General features: G+C 42.0%; 1 protein-coding gene across 1 annotated transcript in view; it reads left to right on the top strand.

Moving 5' to 3' along the window:
* LOC139921993 (seizure protein 6-like) overlaps positions 1 to 23,528 on the top strand; it is a 125,330-nt gene that overhangs the window by 37,858 nt on the left and 63,944 nt on the right. Inside the window, exons 2-3 of the mRNA XM_078284234.1 lie at positions 14,804 to 15,460; positions 17,256 to 17,389. Of these exons, the coding sequence (XP_078140360.1) occupies positions 14,804 to 15,460; positions 17,256 to 17,389 (791 nt within the window). The remainder of the gene's footprint in view (positions 1 to 14,803; positions 15,461 to 17,255; positions 17,390 to 23,528) is intronic.

The following is a 23,528-nucleotide window of genomic DNA, read 5'->3' as shown; positions in this document are numbered from 1 at the left end:
TTTTGAACTGATGTCAGAAAGATATTTAGGTCCTGAATTCACGAAACGATGCAGGTGTGGACGACTATGGACGTTGTCTTTCAACATTGGTGCAGGCCACCATATGAACATCTGGTCATCGTCAAAACGTTTGCTGGGTCCAATCACATGTTCCTCTTAAGCTATTGCTAACTCCTTTGCTCTTTTTGTTTTGTTCTGTTGGTGCGGAACTGTTCTGAGAAAAGGATCCAGATCTCATGTCTGAAGGCGCAGCAGGGTTCCCAGGCTTTGCTTTCCCCTACTTGTTATCTCCAACCACTGTGGCTGTCGCAGCGAGATGAGGGACTCGAGGGGGCAAGATTGCGTGCCCATCTCCGATTGAATCAGCGGTTGTCTGGTCGCAGTTATCTAGATGTGTTAGAGAAATAGTCAGGTGCTGCTGCTCTGATTTGTCTGCCACCCCGATAAGACAGACAGGAAACAACCGAGCCGCACACTTGATCCCGCCGCTGACAGCATCCTCGTAGACAAAAGGCAAACGAAGGCTCGCTCTCCGCCTCCCCCCCTTTCACCGCTTGTGATAATTCAAATGCAATTTCCACATGCCGCCCACTCTTTGCGCCTAATTCAAATATTTGAATTATTCCGGTCACTGCGCTGATATGCAGATTGCTTCGTGGGGGAGTATTTTAATCATGCCAGAGTGAAATATTTCCTCTTTTCATTCCACTTCTAAACAGACTCCTCTAATTGCTTACTGTCGGCAGATGATAGTTAAATTCACCCCTAGACATACAACTTGCTTGTTTGTTTTTGTTTTTCTTGGAGATTAATCCCTACGGCCATCCTTCTCTCACACTTCAGTGATTAAAACTTGCACTTGGGAAATCAAGAATCGGTTCGATTCTGGCTGGCGAAACAAAAATGGAACCATGTAAGAGAAAAGCGTACGGCCTATTTTCTCGTTGAATGCCCTCATTGCCAGCAGTGGCCCCTCTATCTTAAGTTCAAAGGTCTTTATAGTCCCAGTGTTTCATCTGGGCTCCTTCCTCTCTCTGAATTGTTGGATGTTGACAGTCCCTTCCGTTCCACTCCATTGATTTCCTTCAAATTTCACACTTGTCAGGCTGCCTGATCCCTCAAAGAGCTACAGCACATCTCAGTGTAAACCTCCAGTGTCCCTTCTGCGTTTTGATGGGTTCGGGTTGAGGTTGAATTCACTGACTGGTCACCACATTCCTAAATCATTCTGTTTTTGAATAACCACATAACAAACTCATACAATAAACAAATGTCTTTATTAAAAGAATGCTGAAGTATAAAATGAAACGGCACATTCCTCATGATGATTGCTATGGGATTTGTTCTTCTACTGTGAATACCCTAAGGTGATTGTCATGCAGATCTAAAGCATGGAGTATTTAATACATCAAATGCGTTTTATTCATGACTATGCCAATGGTGTTAAAAAGTGGGGAATTTAAAACCTTGTCTACTCATGTTAGGGTTAGTACAATATATAATGGCCATTTATTGAAAACCAGATCTGGCCTGGTCAGTGTCAGTTTGACTGATTACATATTTATTGTAGAATTGAATCAATGCACTGGTTGTCTATGGGAAGACCTTAACCTGAATTAATTCTAATGAAACATTTAGATCAGATTCCACACAAGTATGAATTAATATATCGTTATTATTATTATTATTATTATTATTATTATTGGTGTCCCATGGTGTAAATGCTGTTCCAGATGCTTTTCCCCCCTGGCAAGAATACAATTCTAGGGGAAACACTGATTTTCTTTGGAATGAAAATGGTCAAATTTTGAAATAGCCATCAAAAACCCATATTTGTCATACGCTAAGACATTTAGTATGAGTTAGGATGTGTGTTGTAGCGCACAGCAGTAAAGGTGCATTACAAAAACTGACATTGAGCAACACAAGAACACAATGTTCAGTTTACCATACAAGGCATGTTATTACATGATAACCACTACTACTACTACAACTACTAGGATGCTCTTGAACTGGTTCAAATGTGAAAACCGCCTTACACATCACCGTAGAGCGCTAGTTGCTTTCTGAATCTCCCTCTATCTTTCAACCCCCCACCCCACCCACCCTTGTCCACCTCTCTATCACCCCGGCCTCCCCAATCTCCTTCACCCGGCTCTCTGCCACTTGGAGATGGCTCTCCTCTCAACCTGTTGGAGTGGAGAGGCCCATCTGTGGGCTTATCTTGCTCCGCCGGAGAGCAGTAAACACTCATTTTTGTGGCTGTCAGTTCAGTGAAGGCGGGCAGCCGTGTGGAACGCAGCGCAGCATCAGCAGCATTCCCAGCAGTGGAAATAGAGCTGGCTTCAAGGCTGCAAGAGCCACTCTCTCCTCTTTTCTCTCCCCCTCCGAGGGAACAATGTTATTTCTTCTAAGCCTGCCACATATTGATTTAGTGGTTATGTTATGTGTGTTTCTCTATTTTCTCTCCTTTTTGAGAGCAAACGTCTACATAAGTCCTGCTCAAAGTGAAAAGACATGTTACTGTACGCTCCTTTTCCCTTATTCCGATTGTTATTCTAAAGGATCATACACAGTGGTGTAGTGGTCAATAAGAAGGTGGGTAAACTGTGACCTGCAGTCGGTGATCATCTTGAGGCAACACAACCACTTATAGGAACAAAAATCTATTATATTTTCAGAAAACAATTAATTTATATAAGACTATTGTTATTTAAAGATGCCATGGTTGTGACCATATTTTTCTATGTTTGTTCTGGTCCGGCCCCTCCTCCCCCCCTTTACAAAAAAGTCACATGTAAAAACCCACATGTGAATTCAAAGCACATGTGCTTTCTCTTTCACCTGCCATTAGATACGACAATATTTATTTCACAGGTGAAAATGTCAATGGGAAATTTCACATGTTCACATATGTAAACATGTGTCCAAAAAGCACATCTCTTACAAAAAAGTCACATGTGAAGACGTGCTTTCTGGACATATGTTGGTTTTCACACAACATTTTCCTCACCACCTCCTTTAAATTTCTGACAGCCTAAAAAGGTGGCAAAGCCTATTCCACAAATAAAAATTGTAGTCTGTATGTAGTGTTGTTACAGCTGTATATTTCTCCTCGTTTTCTACCTCAACTGTGTAGCCTAAGGGTTTTGCTAATCTGTATATCCATTCTACACGCGTTGCTTTTCACCCAGATTGAGCAGCAAACACTCAGGGAGGTGATTCACACAGTAACATATAGGCTTTGATGATTCCTAGCCCCACAAGTCCTCTGAAGGACCCCATTTCAGTTCCTAATGGTACAGAGAAATGGGTTTCAGGCATGGGAGATAGTATCTTTGTGTTTTGTCTGTGAGAGATGAAAGGAGAGTAGGCTCCATATATGTGGCTGTGAAGATTGTGACTCGCTGCCTTTCTCATCTTCACCCCCATTCTACAGAATTAATGACACCAGCTCTATCATGCTATGGACGGTAGGGTGGAGGGAGAGGGGGGTGGGGGGTGGGTGGGGTTGTGAATGAAGAAAGGGGATTACTGTATTGAATCCCCAAATGGAATTCCGTTCTCTTGTTCTCTTTGGAATAACTTGGTGGGATTTCTCTCTCATGTACGCGAACGCGTCGTCCACTTGCCTCGTCTCCCAAACCGCCTCATCCCTCAAAATCCCAAATCCTTTTGTTTTTATTATTAATCGTATTTTGTTGGCATTTAGGCTTCATTTGATAATTGACAGTGAAAAGCAACAGAAAAGATGGCGGGAAAGAGAGGGGGACGAAATGCGACAAAGGTCCCAGGTCGGACTCTAACCACAGGACGACGCGATTCCGTGGTATACGCCTTAGACCACTTTACCTTTGTTTTTGTTTTCCTACCACCGGTAGGATCATCATTACAAACACATGTTACGTGGCGAAGCTTTGTTCAAACCTGCAGAACTTTATTTTACATTCTGGTCAAAATCCCAAGGTTTCCAAAGATACTAAATATGTCAGGCTGAATTACAGGGAAATGTGTAGAAAATGATGAACAAGACGTGTCGATTTTTTTTCCATTTGATGTAACGGTGCAGCCCTAACAAAATGGCATCTTGGGTTTGAATATTTCACTCAGTATAAGCGTGATACAGCTTCAGTGAAGCATTGGAACGAGCAGATGCAGAATATGTATGAGACATTGTCGCACAATATAGAAAAATTTTTTTTAGAACTTTGAAGCTACTTAAGAGGAAATTTAAGGGGAAAGTCAGGGTGTGAGGGGTTAACTAGAGTGAAAACAGTTTGTGATGTGTGCATCCCATTAGATCCTGAGACAAGATGTGTTTCACTCACTGTGGCTATACACTCATGGTATTGGTAGCAACTGTGGCAGCAGACATTTATTTATTGATTCACTGATAGACAATCGGGGACAATTGGGTGATTCTGGGGGACCTACAAGGAGCCCATGACCACTTTATCCATCCATCCTCCACTGCTGGCCAGGCTTCAACTATGGGCTGTGAGCTGGCATGCAGGTTGCTGCATCGCCCTCCAGCCTGTGCAGGACAATCATCCTCTATATATTTTTAGCAGGGTGGCGTAGTGAGTAGGGAGACCATCCTTCAACCAGAAGGCCTAGGTTCAAGCCCCTTGTGTCAGCAAGTATCCTTGAATATCCTTGAATGTCTTTGAGCAAGACACCGTATCCCAACCAGCTCCAGGGGTTCTATTCTGTTCCTGACCCTGACCTCTGAAAAAGAAAAAGACAAATTTCTCCTTTGGGGATCAATAGAGCAGTATAAAAAAAAACTGGAGTATTTGCAGTAACTAGATGGAAGAGGAACTTGCACTCACAATTAGGAGACAATCCTCTCAGGCTGAGATGTTTAAAGCTACTAGGCATATGGCAGCGAGAGGTAACGGTTTGAAAAATTTGAGCCAGAAATCCTGTAAGGTGTCGTGAGTAAACTGCACAAGCACGCTCATGTTTACCAAACCCGACCAGTCTGTGATGTTTTATACCAAAGGATACCAAAGGGACAAGAGAGGAAAAAGATCTAATGTTGGTGAGTCCAGCTTTCTCTGGACCGAGCGCTGCTCACTGCTGTTTAACAGACAGTTTGGATTTCACTCTTAAGTTTGGATTTCCCACTGGTGACCATACCAGAACTTAACTTGGACGGGGTCATAATTAGTGGGAATGGGATGTGGGGATGGGACGAAAGTGCGAAACATCTTCAAGTTATCCCTTAGCAAATGTTTTACTTGAGCACAGATTTGGAAAAAAAACAGAAACTTACTTTAAGATGTTCCCCTCTTCACTGGATTTTTGGGCCTACTGTTTCGAGTGTGTTTAACCAGTACTATAGACAGATTCAGTTTGTACTATTTTACTAATGAACACTTTATATGATAGAACGACCAAGTCCGTCCCATCTGCATTCCTTATCCACGTCAAGATGAGGATGATGGCCACCACAGCAATGGTAATATTCATCATTACAACAATGAAAGTGTGTCTGGTAAGGATTGTGAAGAGCTCTCTGTATGTGTGTGTGTGTGTGTGTGTGTGTGTGTGTGTGCGTGTTTGTGTGTGTGTGTCAGGTGATCCATCAGGTTTGCAGGCAGAAAGCAGCCATGGTGGTGAAGTGCTTGATCTTCCCCAAAGCTGCCAGCCACTGATAGGTCCCACGTCTCAGCACACCACCCCTCATATTTCTTCATCTAATTGGGTTGCAGCTTGTCAGTGGCTCATTTGTATACGACCACAGCCTCCGCATTCACAGATTTCTGCTGCTGTTTACTTGGCTATGGGCTCCCCGACACAGTCTAAGTAATGACATCGCTTCATAATTCCTCATATCCATTCATATCTGTCTCTTTCTCATCCTCCATCTCGGTCTCAATCTGTCTATCTACCTTTCCCCCTCCTACTGGATGTTTTCTTTTTGTTCCCCCCCCCCTCTCTCTCTCTCTCCATTCCTGCTTTCTGATCCACGCCTTCAGCCCCCAATGAAGTCAAATTGTCTCTGCTCGTCCTCCAGTAAGGCTGCACACTGTTTTTTGTAACAGTCTGTCAGCAGGGAACATCTTGTTCAGTTATGCTGCTGGATCTGGGGATTGATGGAGACAGTAGGCGGACAGATCCAAAGTGACAGATGGACTGTAGCTGCTGGACTCTGGGAGTATAGTGCAGTGGAACCGACAGACTGGTGGCGAACCCTGTCCATAGGAAGTGATGAATTGAAACTTAAGAGTGAAATCCAAAAGTGTCTCCTAAACAGCAGTGAGTGAGCACTCCATTCAGAGAAAGCTGGAGTCACCAGCGATGGCTGAACCTCTCCAACACCTCCACCACACGACATTACAGGATTTCTGGGTAATGAAGTCCTTCAAACTTCCAAAAACTCACTTATCTCCCCCTGCCACTTGGGTCCGCCAAAGTGCGCAGTTGTGCAGCTATAAAGTCTTATGGAGGTTAAGCTGTTTACATTAACTGTTAGTTGGTTACAGCTAATACAGGGGGGGAAATAATGATCCCAATAGTAATAGTAGTACTATTACTCAGTAAGTACTGAGTTGTCAGATGGTGAAAACCGCAAGTGAAAGCGGTAAGATGCTCCCATGCCACAGTAACCCATAAACCAGGCATGTTAACCGCGATATTCCAGCCCAGTTATGACGTTTCCATGTGTGGACCCAAACGAAAAAGGGGAGAACAGAATTCTCCCTGCATGTTATCTCTGGGTACAGACATTGGCATTGGCCACTTATACTTTTCTTTACTGTAACAATGTACACCTGTGTACTCGCCACAGTATATACAGTTATCAATTTGTTCCCAGTTAGGATTAAATCATTTTCGCTGGTCTCAATCAATTTATGCAAGGTCAGACATATCCAGTATACAGTGCATTGTATTGTGTTGTCTCAGCAAGTACTTTTCCCCTAAATCACAATTCCTGGCATTGCTGAGCCGTAAGGCTGCCAAACAATTTCCATTTGCCGTTGTTTGATAGGTGGATCCAGGCTTCTCTCTAGGGCTGTTTTGTTTTTTACATTAATTTGTTTGCCATCCCTGGCTGGGAAAGTGACAGCCTCCAGAACCTGCGCTGAGTCTGAATCCTCACTGATGATTGCTACACTGAGAGTAAGAGCAGGGTCCCTGTCTCTCAGTGTTTTTGGCACAACCAGCGAGCAAAATCAAATGCAATAAAAGCATATCTGGATTAGAGCTTGTTAAGCGAGAGAAGAGCCTTTAATTGCTCCGGCTTTGTACGGCTTCACAAAAGAGCCGGCATTGCTAATCTGTAGCTCAAGGGTGAATGTTTGTGACGAAACAAGCAAAGATGTAAAGTGTGGCGGAGGAGAAAGAAAAGCATTTCAGGAAAGAGGATTTAAATGGAGTTGGCGACGAAGATACAGGATTTCAATTAGTTGCTGGCAGACAGTGTTACAATTTTTTCATCATTATTTGAGTCTGCAGGCTTCAGTTGTAATGCCTCGATTGCACATCTGACTGTGCTTTGCATGGTTTGTGCGGCAACCGCTAATTCAGGTTCCTAGACATAGATTGATGTATCATTTTTCGTATATATTGGGATGATCTTTTATTAAATATCAGATGGAAGAATTCAATTTTGGGGGAAAACACTGAATACTTAAATACTGAATATTGGCACAAAACATCTGCTATCGGCAGCTTTAATATGCAAACACCCATATCAGTAGAACCCTAATCTCTCTCTCTTACTTTCTCTCTCTCTCTCTCTGATTCCAACTGCTATGAGATAAGCTTGAGCCAAGCAGCTCCACTGATGTCCAAAATCTATACTCCTACTGTGCCTCCAAGCACTATCACATGCTTTCATATACAGTCTCCATATACAGCATTGAGATAGGCTTATGCAGAGGGAGGGATTCTGAATGGATGCCCGGTGCAGATATTCAGATGTGCCACTGCTCATCTCCTCTGCTAGAAGAAAAACAGGCCAGGCAGTCTCTGGGCGCACAGCATCGCTAGTATTCTCTCTCAGCTGCAGATCAATGCATCTCCACTGATACGGGCTGGAGCCGCCTATTGATCCACCCTGCCTCGTCTTTGTCCTCGGTCATTATGGAGATGAGAGAGTGACCTTTTCCGAAGGTGTCAGAGTGGAAAGGAGACTGTTTTACAGCTTTCAAGAGAATAAGGCCCGTGGGAATTCAGACTCCGCCTCCTGTCCCTGCTTAGAACACTGGCCATGAACAGCATGGGTTGTCGCCCCCCCCCCATGAGGAAATCGGGGGAGGGACTACGGATCGGCCCTGGTCCGTTCATCCGTCTGTCACGCGCAGTATCTCAGACTAATCATAGGGAATGATGTTGATTGCCTTGATTGGTATAAGGGGGGTGCTGCAACATTTGTTTATTTGTGACTGATTGGCCCAAGGGGTGCCTGCATCATTTGTGGGGGACAACATGTTTACTTGTTTCAGTTTTAACTTAAGTTTGAACTTTTCAACGCTCTACAGCACTCCATTACATGTAAATCTCCATGATGTTTCTGCGTTTTCTAAATAATGTAGCTACTCTAGACAGATCAACTGATGACTTTTCACTGATATTTACTTTCCAGCAATTTTTGCCATGAGGTTGATTTGCTTGATATGTTTCTGTAAACTGTAAACTGAAATCCCTTACAAGTTACAAGTTGCGTTCAAGATCAGCAAATCTGGTAAATTACTATATGATGTGCTCTAGTGTATTATTATTAGTATTCTTCTTGTTCTTGTTGTTGTTCTCCTTCTTATTATTATTTTTTTGTAGAAGTAGCAGGCTAGTAGTAGTAGTGGTATTAGAAGTAACAATAGTCAAAGTAGTCGTAGTAGTAATACCAGTAGTAGTACTGTAGTAGTAGTAATACTAGTAGTAGCAGTTGTAGTAGCTGTAGTAATAGTAGCGGTAGGAGTAGTAGCATTAGTAGTAGTAGTAGTAACAGCAGTATTGGTCACCATTTTCATTTCTATTTGAACATAGTAAGGAAATACAAAAGCAAAAATCAGCCATTTAATATTCTAAATATGAAACATGCAGCACCACATGTTCCAAAACACCATCCACAGTCTAATTTGTTGTTTGAAGGATTTTCTTTCATAAACAAGGACATCCAACTGTACGATTAATTAATAGCATTCATATTTTATTTCATTTATTTGCTCCAGATGTCTACGTTTTGGATGAAAGGCATTCAGCTGTTTGTACCAAAGTGGACTTTGTCAGTATTGGTTCTGAATCCTGTGATGTTGTTGTGGCGAGCCTGAGTTTTTGGTCTCAGGTTTTCATGTGCCAGAGGGAAGCTGAGAGGATGGCGGCTGGATATAATGGTGGCCTACCTGCTATTATTGAGAACGCATGAATGAGGGTCCCTTGCTGCGGGTGTTAGGTGCAGGATCAATAAGATAAGGGAAATTTTAAAGTGGGGAACATTTTGCTACAGGCAACATTGGATTAAGGGTCTGGTTGGTATTCAGAGGGAGCGAAGGAGCTGCCTTGCAATCAATTCTGCCTTGCATGAAATCCAAAAGACTGTGGAAAGATACTGTGTGTGTGTGTGTGTGTGTGTGTGTGTGTGTGTGTGTGTGTGTGTGACACATAGGGGTTTCATGGACTGAGCAATTAAGATGTCAACAATCAACAGCTGTAGATAAAGAACTACCCACACACCCACCCAACAGTTTACACAGGTTAAAGCTGCTCATATTGTGTTGTGTTGTGTTGTATTACATTACATTACATTACATTACATTACACAGTATATATTATATTATATAGCCAAAACAGTGTGACACGTGACAAACTGTAGCTTTTGTTGAGATAAACTGAATAGATTTATAATGGTACATATTCTTGACCACTCCACATTTTCTTCACACACACACACACACACACACACACACACACACACACTCTGACCATCATAGTAATAGTGTGTCAGAAGCACATGGCCATGGCCTGCCAGTACCATTTAAATGCATTCATTGTGGTGTTCCTTGTGTTGCACACAACTAAGTGGTCAACCAATCTAACTGGAGGAGCATAGATCAAAGAAATCCTATTAAAGGCACAGAAGGAGTTCTTCTCTTCTTCCTTTTATATCCATATCCATTTTCAATTCATCCACCACAATACAACTGCTTGGTCCAGATGCTCCTCGCCATAGACTAAGAGACTGAAAAAAAAAAACGGCTCTATGTTGTTCCTTCAGGAGACGAATAAGAACGAATATTCAGAAAGAAAAAAAAACATATCATCCTTCCCCAGCACACTAATGTTGGGTGCTAGTGTAGCTTAAATATTTATGTGTGTATGTAAGGAGTCTGGGAATCGAGATACAGAAAGTCCACACTCCCTTTTCCCCTCACTGTAACTTCACCAGACATGTGACAGACTCTTACCACTCATTTAGTAGGAAAGACATTTTATGTAGCTATCAGTCGGTGAATGGTAGACTGAATGAATATGGATACATAAAGAGCGTTGAGAAATAATCCACTGATCAGGCTCCTTCAGCATCGTCTAGACGGCGAATCCCAGCGTGCTTTCTTCTTTTTAAGGCGCGCTGAAGCACCAGGCCGTTATGTCTCCTACTGTAAATTCCTCTGAACTTTAATGATTGGGATTTGTATTGGACTCATGGTTTATTCAAGGTAAGCTTAAATTCTGTTGCAGGTCTTTGACAGCCCAGGGGAGAGACATCAAAGTGTCCCTCAAGGCGCTTTGCCCTTTTTCACATTCTGCCTGTACTGTATCACGGAGCCTGGCAAAACTGGCACTGAATTTAAGAAAGCGGAGTAGGAAGGAGCAGCATATGCTTGGTGAAGATGAACCTTTAACACTAACTTTGAATGGGGCATTCTATGAGTGACCCTGGGACACTATGTTCATGTGCTGCTTTCATTTAAATTATTCACTTGTCAAATACTTTTGGCCTCCAAACTGGGTTTTATAGTGACCTGCTGGCCCAGTGGGTTAAAGGATAATTATGGGTGTTTTAAACCTGGTCCTTATTTTCCCAGTTTTTGCCATCATGCTGATTGATTCTGATCACAATTTCGTTAATTACATCATTGTTATTAACAAAATTACCATCTCAACCCTTTCAGTTTGCTCCAATACACTCCAATACAATCCAACAGGGCAAAAGGCAACTCAAACAGTCAGAGCCAGGAGCACCTATGTCCTTTTCAACACAATACCATTCACATTGCATAATAATAATAATATATATTTAATGTCAATGTTATAAAGAATGGAATTAGCATTCAGGTGCTTCAGTGTACAGTAATGTTTCGATAAAAACTTGGGAAAACATGATACATGATAAGATAGGGTGATATATATAGATTTTTTTTTTCAAAATTTTTTTTGGGGGCATTTTCATCCTTTGGATTGACTCCAGTTTGCAATGATTTTGCAACACTGACAACATTGTGTGAAATCAGCACAAACTCTGCAATGCAGATTACATGTTGGACACAAATAACGTGAATATTATGTTCCTCCACCACAAATTGTATTATGAGACAATAGTGTGAATTGGACATTTTCACGTGTTCGTCATGTGAAAAGCTTAGCTAAGTTAAGTTCAAGCAAGTAAAACAATGTTGGTTAAGGTTAGGGTTAAGATTAGGATTAGGCAACTAAAACTTTGGTTAAAGCAGTATTCCACTTAGTTTTAACATGGGGATTATTTGACATTTGACCACCATGAAAACCAGAATATAAACTAATCACCAAGATTGGATGCAGCTGGACGAGTTTGTAGTGTTAGGATTTTTACTTCCCATTCATTTGAATGAGGCCATGAAAGTACAAATCCGAACGCTACAAACTTGTCCAGCTGCATCCGATCTTGGTGATTAGTTTATATTCTGGTTTTCATGGCGGTCAAGTGCCAAATAACCCCCATGTTAAAGCTAAGTGGAATACTGCTTTAAGGTTAGGGTTATGGTTTTGGTCATGGTTAAATAAGAAAAGCTTTTGCAGCAAATTAAATCTTCACTTACAGTAGAAAACTTGTTGAAGGTAAACGTATCCACCCATCCCATCCCCCTCAACCTCCACACCTTTACTTTCCACAGCTCTATTTCAGTGTCAAACTGCTGCCTGTTTCTAGTGGCGTCTCCTCCAGGTAATTCTTTCCTGGCGGGGAAACTTATTCCTCTCACTACATACATGGAGCATGTGATGTGCATTTTAAAACATAGTGCTCATAGCGAGACCAGAGTGGGTTTGAGTGTATACTGTATACATGAATGGCTTGATGATTGAAGGACCCTCCTCAGGTACCAGAGAAGATCTCATCATGACCCGCTGCTGATTTCCTCATCATGAAAATTGTATACATGACTTCCCTTTCAGTAGGTGGAAGAAGGATAGCTAAACTTCATATCATCTGAAGCACAGACAGATTAATCGTCATAGGGGGGGATAAACCATCATTAACAATGTACTCATTTAATTTACAAGCAATATCATAAGGGTCGGTATATAGGCAATACTATCATCAGCAAATGCCAAGGGCAGCGCTGAGGATGTCCTTTCCTTGATTAAAAGTTGATTGAAGACTTTTCATGTTGTTCTGACATTGGAAGAAGCTTCATCAAACATGTTACTAATGTATTTTTTATTTTCTTGTAATTAGCTGCATAAAGGGAAGCGGTTACGAATGCAGTTGTGGGTTAAACCAAGGTTTTTGGTATCCATCCATTTGAAAATGCTGCAGTAGGCAAGAAGGCCTATGCATCCAATATGTTACATATGTGCAAACAATAATGGAACCAATCACTGAAAACAACAGCAATGTGATGCTACACATGTATCAGACAGGTTACAGTATGGAACATAGCATGTCGATGGAGCATGTTGATTTTCTTGAAAGTACTATAACGCCTTAATGCTTCAAGATGTAGAGTTCATATTACAGTAATACCACCTGTGTGTTATGTGAAGACAAGTGTGTTGACATTATGTATGATGACTTAATTCATGCCCTTATTAGCATAACTGGTTATGTCATGGTGATTATGGCGGGACATTAGGCAGCTCAGGTGCCTCTTGTTTATGTATTGGCTAGTAGTATAACAGTAGAGTTAGTATGGATAGTACTGTTACACTGGTGCATGCACCTGACAGATTGTGGACATGTATCAACATACTGTACGGGTGCAATTTAACCATAGATCTACATTTGCAGGGCTTTGACTGACTACCTGTCTCCCTCTACAGCATCTTTCATGTTTCATATGCACAATATGACTGATTTACTGCGTACAGATCTGATTTATCCTGAGCCAAAGGAGTTTGCCCTTGACAAAACTCACACCACTCATCCAGGATTAGATGTGTACATTACATTTTTGACACCTTGTAGCGCCAGGGAGAAGATAGACCTCGAGTCAGTCCGTTTCCTCGCGGTTCGGGATACTGTCTCGGCGTTTTTCTTGTAGTTTCCGCCGCCAATGTGCCTGATGTCTTTAAAAGAGCTGAGCCATTACTCTCTCTGTTTGAGAAGAGAGGCGCTGGGCGGAAAGTGGCGCTGCTACAATAAACCCTGATTGTTTGAAGCAGATAGCTATTAGCGGGTAGAGAGGGGGAGCCATTATGGTGGAAATGAAGCATTGTTAAAGAAACATAAGACTTCCCTCGGTGGATGATAGCCTCCTGAAGGGGTCTCAGATTAGATCTCACAGGTGCACTTGGGAGGGGAGAAGCGTTCGTTACGCTAGACGAATTATACTGGCTCATCAAATCTCCTCAGGAATGAATATTAAGTCTTATTACAAGTAGGAGGGGGAGGGAAGGAGCCATTGATGTGAGCAATTTACGAGAATCGTTTGGGTTGTACTGCTCTGGGTTTGGGAAGAGGCTTTCAGTCCGCCAATTGACTCACAGTAGTGTGTCAGTACTAATGCACCTCTCAACATCAGCAAGTGTTAAAAGGTGATATTGCTGAAATTCGGCTCGGAAATATGTTATTACTGTGCTCTAGGGGAGATAGAGCTGTTTTAGTGAATATTCCTGTCTCCCACCCAGAGGCGTGAGAGAAGAAGGTTGGCCTGTCTCACTGTTGGATATAAGTAGAAGTATACCAGTGAAAAGGAAAAGATGGAAAAGGTGGCTGTGAATTTCTAGAATGATAGGTACATTTTCTGGTTTCAAACGACATTGCAGTTCTATAATATAAAACTGGAATGTAAGCATTGAGATATCACACACATATGAATAAACTTTTTTTCTTGGGTAGAGGAACAATGTGGCGTGTTGTAAAAATGTATAATTAAAGGGGCATTAAGTAATCTATGAATTTTATCACCCTCTATTGGCAACCAGTAAGAATTGCAACAACATCAACAGGTCTCTAGCTTACGGTGGCCTGTAATCGACACAAACAATAAAGTCACATTTTCACAATATAGAGGAGTAAACTAGCTAATTAGAGCAGAGAACAGAAAGGTCAAGTGAAGAGGTAATATATCACCATGCTAAATACTGGAATAATAATATTGTTTTGGCATTTGCTTTTTTGGCTTGAGAACACTGATTTTGATCAACATCCCTATCAATCCTCCATAGATATTATGGTCATTTTGCGCTATATGGGACAGTGAAAATCTTACTTACTGCACCTTTAAATTCACCAATATCCAACACAATTTTGCCATATCAAATTCAATTCAAAGCCTTTTTTTTCTTTTAAATGTCACATTTTTCCTGTTTTTTTTTCACGCTGTTGACCCAGTATATGGTGTCTCTAATATTCCTCTTTTCTGTGAATCCACAGCATCTGCCTCTGAGGACAGCATGGGCCTATCCATCACCCCAGGGAGCCCTCCGGAGAGCGGGGCAAGCCTGTACCCCACCAGCCAGGACAGCGGCAGGAGGCTCCCCGTGGTCACCACCGCCCCGCCTCCCAACATCCCCAACCACCACCCGCTCTACAGGAGTCCTCCCCAGCACCCTCACGGTCAGCCGCACTACTTCGAGGACAGCGGAGGTCCGGACGCTCACCCGACGTTGTCGAGTTCTCTCTCGAATCCCCAGTTTGCCAAGGCTCAGCCTGTGGTACCACATGAGCACCTACCAGCTTTCTCCACCCCGCCGTCCAGGACTCAGCTGGAGGGCGACAAAGCATCTTCAGATGAGAAAGCGAAACACTCGGATATGCAAACCACCCTTGTCGTGCACACGTTGGCACCCGGTCCTCACTCCAGCACCCAAAATCCAGCCACCACTAAGGGGTGGAAACAGCCAGAGCGCCCCACTATCGTCCCCTCGGCCGTTACCACCGTAGTGGAAAAAGATGTAGTGAAGCCGGATCAACCTTTGCTGAATAGTGGCGGCGAAGGCACATTGTCTACCTCCTCTGCTGATGCGGAAGAGGAGACAACCACCACCACCATTACCACCACCACCATCATTACCACCATGCAGAGCCCAGGTAAGGAAAGACTCTTCAGTCTGGTGGACCCACACCGGCCTCCAACGGTGATTGAAATCCTTTTGATCTTGTCTGGCACATGGAAAGCAATGGAAATGCAAACAGCCACTGACCCAGACATGCACAAGAAAATAATTCATGACAGAAGGTCCCATATTATTCAGTTTTCAAATAGGCTCAGGGTAAGAGTAAGATAACAACGAATAAGAATGTTCTTCCTGATGTTTTTCAAACGAAACATTGTTTAGTTAATGGAGTATTCACTAAAAGAATTTGAAAACCAAACAGTCCTCACAGGCAGAACAGTCACAATGCTTTAAGTTATTGTACTATAGATTTTAGTAATAGTGAGGCGAGCCAATCAAGTCCAGTTGGAGTTAGTCCAAAACTGTCTGCAAAAACAACAAGGAAAATGTAATAGATGTATATTTAACCACTTGAACAAAATCTAATTTTAATAATGTCTTCATTAAACATCTTAAATCATGCATGTCTATGAATAGAGGAAACTTTGAATTCTTATTATAGGGCACATTTAAATGCTTATTATAGGGCCTTTTTAAACGATAACCAACATGGTAATATACTAGTATCAACAATTTATGAGCTTTTTTTCAGAACTCAGCACTCACACTTTGTCATAAGATGTTTTGCTTTTTTGAGTGCACCCATGCTTTCATCACACTCTCGACTAATATTCTCTCAATTTGCATCTCACAGAACAACATAGCCAAGGGGCTGAAATTAATTACAATAGTATTACTGCGCCACTAACCCTCAATCTAGAGGTCCAAAACAGGAACACAACATAAGACCCTGAGACTGTTATGAGAAAAGTGAATGGGGAAAATAAATATCAGGATTGAGATTTCCTAGTGGAATTTCCAGTACCTCTACGGGTCAAGTAGAGCGGGATGGGAAAACGTAATTAATCAGCTCATCTAGATGCATGGTGACAGCGGCGAAGTGCTAATGCGGTCCAAAGCACAGACAGACAGACAAGGCTGTATACAAAATCCCAGTCAAACACACTCAGGCAGACACAGGGTGAATGGCAAGGCTGTAGTGCAATAATGATGGCAGAGTGGACACTCCCTAAGGTGAAGTGTCGAGGGGACAGGGAGGATATTCTTCATAAGGAAGCACTCCGGCGAAAGTTTACTTTTTAACTCAGAGACAGGGAGAGATAAAGGTGATGGAGCAGAAAACCCCAAGGCCACCGGAAAATATTCTGTCTTCAGCTGTCCCATCCCACTGCTTACCCACTGGGAAAGGCAGGGACAGAGTCAGAAAACCTTGAAACAAAGTTAGTGTGTGTGTATCTGTACGTCGGGTGTGACTACATGCACTCATACGTGTATATATGCTTATATTAATGCTTATATATAATGTATGTGCATGTGCAGTAGGGTTAGACTGATCTATCAGTTTGCTCACATTGTCATTTTATTAAAAATCATATCTGGTCCAGTCAGTGTGGTCCACCTCTGATATGATGGATATGATGCAGTATAATTGATTACATGTTTATTGCAATTTATGCAATTTATTATCATTATTAACATCAATATCCTGGGTTTAAATGAAGAGTTTTAGTCTCCCATGGTCTAAATGTTGTTTCAGAGGCTTTTCATTGCTGCCAAGAAAAAAAAAAATACAGAAAATTGACACAAAATATCATCTATCAGCAGCATCAGTCCCAAAAAATATCGGTAATAGCCCATATAGGTGGAATCCTCGTGTGCATATGGGAATATGGAATATGGATGGACTCATGCTGCTTTTGTCCCTGCAGTCCCCTGCCAGCTGAACCTGACTGGGCCAGAGGGCTACATAGAGGCACCGCCACAGTCCGGCTCCGGTTTCTACTCCACTGTGGATTGCAGCTACGTCATCACTGTCTATATGGGCTATGGAGTGGAGATCCAGGTAAGAACTGGACTTAACGTAGCAATCTTGCATGTGATAACCAGCCTCTCTGCACTCATCTCTCTCCTCTGTTTGCCCTGGAAGAACAGCACCTTCCTCCTGTTTTGTGCCGTAAAGCAATCCAGCAGATTTCCCTCCACATCCGACCCGACGGCTCAATCTTCTGGGCAATGGTCTCGTTTGTGTATGATAATTATACCAGCGTCTCAAAATGAATGTGGTAATGGTTTATTGATGTTAAAATGATACAAATAGCACCTTTATATTGATTAACCTGGTAAATCAGAGTAAAGCACCCAGTTCTTTCAATGCTGCTGGTTTGAAACATATGCTTTCTAAAAGGCGTCTTTACAACACCATGAAAGTCTATGTAGAAACATTTGAGGTGGTGCTATAGAGAACCTCCCTAAAAGAGTTCTTTACAGCATGCAAGAAGGGTTTGTCTATGGTGGAAGCCTAAATATAAGTATATAAGTGTATAAATATAAATCCAGTAAGTATATAAAACCCTTTTTGTTAGACAGTCCAATAAAACAGACATAAAAAAAATAATGTAAAAAAATCTTCTCTCTGCCAGACTATAATGTCCGTGAACAACATTAGTGGCTATGGACGTGCTGTTTAGGCATTTAAATGGATTAACTTCCTCGCAGGGTGACATGCTGACATCAAAATCAATAGTGTGATCGTGACCTATGCCAGGCTTAGTTTTTATTTATACAGATGCTGTGTTGTCCCTGAGCTTGTAATGGCTTTGGACAGAATCCGGCTCTGTCCAAATCGCTGTCCCTGTTTAAACTGTTAAAACATTGAGCATGGTGTCAGCCTATTGTCAGATGGAGGGTTGCAATTAGCATTTTCATTTTTCATCAACAATACTTCTGAAACCTTCTCTAGGCCAGCCATGGAGAGATATGCAGCTCACAGCAGCAGCTGGTCTGACAGGAAAGCAATCCACTGTTCATTTTTTAAAATGAGGTTTCATTGTGTCTCCCCTCCCATCTACCACGTGTCTGTATTTTATAAGAGGATTTAACCGGAAATATTTTATAGACAGTCAGTCAACATGAAATTTGCTTTTATAGTCCAACCAATTTTGGAAAGCCAGCTTAGGTTTCTTCACGTTTACAAGATAAATAGGCTTTGGATTATGAGGTCAGTGAGAAAGTTTGCCTCTCGTTTAGATTATTATTTGTCTGTCAGGAGATTACATTTCATGAAGCTGCAGTCAACAATCAGTCAATCAACTGTTAATACCCTTGTAAATACCCTTGAGCTTCATATTGTACATAGATTTTAGATGTCATCTGTTATGGTGGCTATTATGTCTCAAAACAAGCTTCTCCAGTTGGTCTTCCGAGTATAAAATTAGAAATAGTCCAAAGATATGCAAGTCAGGTGGATTGGAGACTCTAAATTCATAGGAATTAATGTGATTCTTAGTTTACCCAATAAGCGATGAGAACATGAAGACACCAAAATCATCGTGTCCCCATGTGCTCCATGCTAACACTTAGCATACACTACGTTGAGTGACATTTAGTAATTAAAACCTTTAGTAATAAAAGTTTTTTGTTTTTATTATATGCTCTATAGATTCACAGTATTATTATCCCAGTATAGCTGATTGTGATATTTTAGATATTACATATTTTTCTTATGCAACCTCCAGTTCATATGGGAAACAAGCTACTGACATTTGAATGTGTTCCTACAGTAGAAAAATACCTGTGGTTGTAAATTATTCTTCCTCTTCCAGTAACCACAAATATAATCATTGAGTTGTTTTTGCTTGTTTGATTTACAAGTTATTGAAGGGGTGAAAACAACTATCCACCGAATATCCAATATGTAGATAACTTCACTTTGGTTTTTACGTTTGGGTGGAGAGGGTGTTAGCATTAGCGCTAGCTGTCGTTACCAGTGGAGAAAAAGCGAGAGTCACACTCCTGTTTGGCCTGTTTGGCCAGTTATCCACAGGAATAAGAAAAATACACAACAAAATGGACCCAAGAATGCAAGGTACATCACCGATAGCTGTTTTCTATCAGTGTTTTAGGGTGCATTTTTCCTTTAAAATTACTTAGCTTTAGAGTTCTCACTTTTTCACTTTGACATAATGCTAGTGGCCAACATAGTGTATGCTAAAATGTTAACATTTTAGCATACATAGTGCTAAAGTGTGAGTATGGAGCCTACTATCACTCAACATAGTGCTTAAGTCTTAGCATGGAGCACTAACTTTATGGATGATATTGGAGTCTTTGTTGTCATCATTTCACGGCTAAGTTGACCAACGGGACAATTTCCCAAAGACTTATGTGAATTCCTTTAAGCGGGTAGAGTGAATAAATGAATGACTGAAACTCCTGCCCTGTGCTTGTGAAGGGTGTACACACAGAGGGATGGTACGTACATACTCCGGTTATGGAAATTCAGATGTCCAGTGTCACCTCCACAAATGTGTTTGGCCCATAGACGATGGCCAGGCGCTTCAAATGATTACAGCCACTCTATCCACTCCAGGGTATTTAGTTTCGTTTTGAAGCGTCTGACCTTTTGGGGGAGGCTGACGTGATGATTTAAGTAGCGCCTTTGCCTCTACCTGAAAACCTCCCTCATCCACATGATTAACTCCAAGAGCTTTGCTTCCTGCTGCTCATAAAATATACAATGGCCATTACTCGGCTGACCTTCCAGATGCCTGGCCTAATATATTTAGGATAAAAAATGAATATGTGGTTGCAAATCATCTTCAATGATGTCTCCCAGCTGCTTCCTGTCTCTGGCGTGGAGAGGAGAGGAGAAGAGGAGGAAAGGGAGAGGAAAGGAAAGGAAAGGAAAGGAAGGGAAGAGAGGAGAAGGGGACAAGAGAGGTGAGAGGAGGAGAGAGGCGAGGAGAAGCAAGGGGAGGGGAGCAAAGGAAAGAAAAGGAGGAGAGAGGAGGGGAGAAGAGGGGGAAAGGAGACGAGGTGAGAGGAGGAGGAGAGAAAAGGAAAGAAAAGGACAAGAGAACAGAGGAAAGGAAAAGAGAAGAAGAGGAAGAAGGGAGGAGCAGAGAAGAGACGAGAGGAGAGGAGGAGGAGAAGAAATTAAAGACAAGGAGCGGATAAGCAGGATAACACCTAAGATAAAACCTCGACAGTTTCTCTCCTCATCTTCCATTTGCTTTCATTATTCAAAGTGACTTCGGTGTTCCGATGTGGCTGGGTTGCGGCTGTTAATTAATTGCTCATGGATTATCTGTCCTCCGCTTTTGTTTGTTTACGGACCTCTTTAAATGTCCTGCGGTTAAAACGTCTTCTCAGCTTCTCTTAACTAAATTAAAAGGGTTTCCTCCCGAGATAGACAGATTAAACGAATGTGGAATTCGAATAGTGTTGGACATGCATCAAAGATGTTCGGCGGACCTGGCGGGTCAATCGGTGCCATTATACGTAAAGACTGGGATTCTAATTTGTCTTATCTCCAAATCGTGCTCATTAATCTACTTCAGAGGTCTTTGTTGGCTCCTGTAGAATCCAAGCCACCTAATTTGATTGTGTTTTTTACAAGATAAGCCAGATTTTTCCCTGATGCTGGTCTTTGATAAAGTGTGCGGGGGGATTATTGGGCAGTTAACTTTTGGCTCTTTCCCCTGGTCCGAGCCCAAAACCTGCAACAGCCTCCGTCATCTCATGTCATCCTGTTCTTCCACTTCTTTCGATATGACATGAATGCAGCATTGAGTCAAGAACATTACAGCATATGAAAACAAGTCAATCTTTAAAATCTGAAATGTCGTTGAGTATATCTATTGTTGACTGTGCATGCAATCCTGTGAGTTTGACGAAGGCTACTGCAGCCGAAATGCGTTGGTGTTGAATATTTAAGCTTTGTTATTTGCCCTCTAAGAGTAGCTGTTTTTATTATGTGTTTCGTTCTTTTTTACTTATGCAATAGGAGGAGCTGCGAGGCTGGAACAGATTTTTTTTTACCCCCAGAAGCTTCATTCTGATCAGCTACAGAATGACATACAGAAATGAATCACTACCTGTTTTCTTAGAAATATTCATTGGATAGAATAATGGGGCGTCACAGTGGAGTTTCCATGTTCTCCCTGTGTTCTCCAGGGTTTCCTCCCACAGTCAGGTGCATGAGAGACTCAATGACCCTGAATAGGAATAAGCATGTACAGAAAATGCATGTAATAATTAACAAATGCATCAATCAGTTCTGGTGTGAAGCAAAGATCAGACGCTGCAGAAGGAGTTAATTTCTCATTCCAACAGACTCCACTTCATATACCTTAGTAACTTCTCACAATGCGGGTCCGGCAGGTCCGAAGTGCAAAAAATTCACAGTATATGAATCTGGGTTGGGGGGGTACACAGAGAATATGTGAAAATTGCTTTTGGCAAAGGAGAGAGAGAGAGTTCATCACCCCAGCGAGTCTAGTCCTGAGGTGAGCTTTGTTCAATCTCCTCTCCCTCACCTGGCCACGCTCAGAAGAAATGAGAAAGAGCTCGGGGTCGCAACTCTTATCTTAGGACATAATAAGACCTCATGGTGACATGGAGCCTGCATTACACATGATAGCTGGCAAATGTGCCGGCCGGGACTGTGCATACACCATTTAAGATGTTTTCTTTACACTTCTAAATAATGAATGAGTTTGTGTGCATGTGAATTTAAATCTCATATATGCCTTTCCATTGACCTTCTCTATTATTGGGATGCGTATATGTTAAGACTGTGGGGTGTTTTGTAATGAATTGTTGTTGCTCACTCAGATCCCTGCGGTGGTGGTTGTCATGGCAGCAACCTATTGATAATTAGCAGTCTGATAATGATGGTGAGGTCACTGATGGAGTTCTGCAGGGCACCGTTATTGGCCCTTTAGACATCACAGGTATTAACAGTGTGAGGGAGGAGGACTGCCATAGCTCGATAAACTATGACCACGGCTTGACTCGCCCAGATTTTTTATAGATTAAAAAGTCCTCACTTGTCCATGGTAATAGACTCCAATAGAATGGCAACAGTGGCAACAATTTTCAGTGATTCAGTTTTTCATGCAATTGTTAGCGTCTATTGATTACTTTGACAATCTTCTTGTCTAATGAGTGGCTTCCCAGTGTGCTATAGTTCATGTAAGCTGTGCATGAATCCCAGCTGACCACAGCAAGGATGAGAGCCAAGGCCAATCAGTAATCTCCCCAAAGAGAGCCCCGAACCTGATTTTAAACAACAGTCAGCAAAGGGTTGGTATAGGACAGGATCTTTAAGAAGCCCTCTAAAGCCACGGATAGTGCAGCGTATCGATTGATCGATCGATATCCTCAACTGCTGTAGCTGAGCCAGACTCCACCTCAGTTCAATAAAACACAGTTCTATCTTCAGTCCCTGTCTGGGCTGATGGCAGAGATTGATTACGAGGCATTTGTCACTGCTGAGACAGTCTCCAAGAGGAATAGGTAACATTCATTTCCTGTGAGATCAGCTGCCCAATCGCTTTTGGGCATTTTTCTTTGTACAATATCTCCAGGTTTCTGGCAAATTAAGCATCTCTGTTGAGTTGTGAGGTTGTAATCATGGGCCTTCATAGTGTAATATCAGTGGTTGATCTTGCATGCTGTTGCTATAAAGGCACTGAACCATGTTTGTATGCCGAGGTCCGTAGGTTTATCATTTTGTCACCTAGACTAATCATCCCATGCATGCCAAATGACAGAAGAGCTGAGAAACAAGACAGGAATGACATACTAAGGAAGGTTACCTGAAGCAGAGGATAATTAATTCAACCTAAGCCACACGCGATTGGTACATTATGCATGAGATTCATTACCATAAACATGCGTATCTTTACCCTTTGGCTCATTCATTACTTTGTGCACTGTCAGAAAGAGAGAGGTTGACTTGGGTCTCCCTCAAAGAGTTAATTGCACGGTGGCACTTTGAATAAACATTCAGTTCAGCACAAATTCACAAGGCTTCAGCTGTGGGTTAAACTTTGTTTGCAGTACAGTAAAGGGCACATTTTATTTCCTCATTCTCTCCAATTGCTGTGTTTATACAGCGGAGCATCCAGTTGTGAAAAGGAAACCTGTGGTCACTGAAAACTGTTAGTGGCTTGCCAGTTCTTGTTTTACTAATAATA

Source organism: Centroberyx gerrardi, chromosome 6 (genome assembly GCF_048128805.1).
Source record: "Centroberyx gerrardi isolate f3 chromosome 6, fCenGer3.hap1.cur.20231027, whole genome shotgun sequence".
NCBI classification, from domain to species: domain Eukaryota; kingdom Metazoa; phylum Chordata; class Actinopteri; order Beryciformes; family Berycidae; genus Centroberyx; species Centroberyx gerrardi.
The sequence above is the reverse complement of the archived record's forward strand: the minus strand, read 5'-3'. Positions and strand labels throughout refer to the sequence as shown.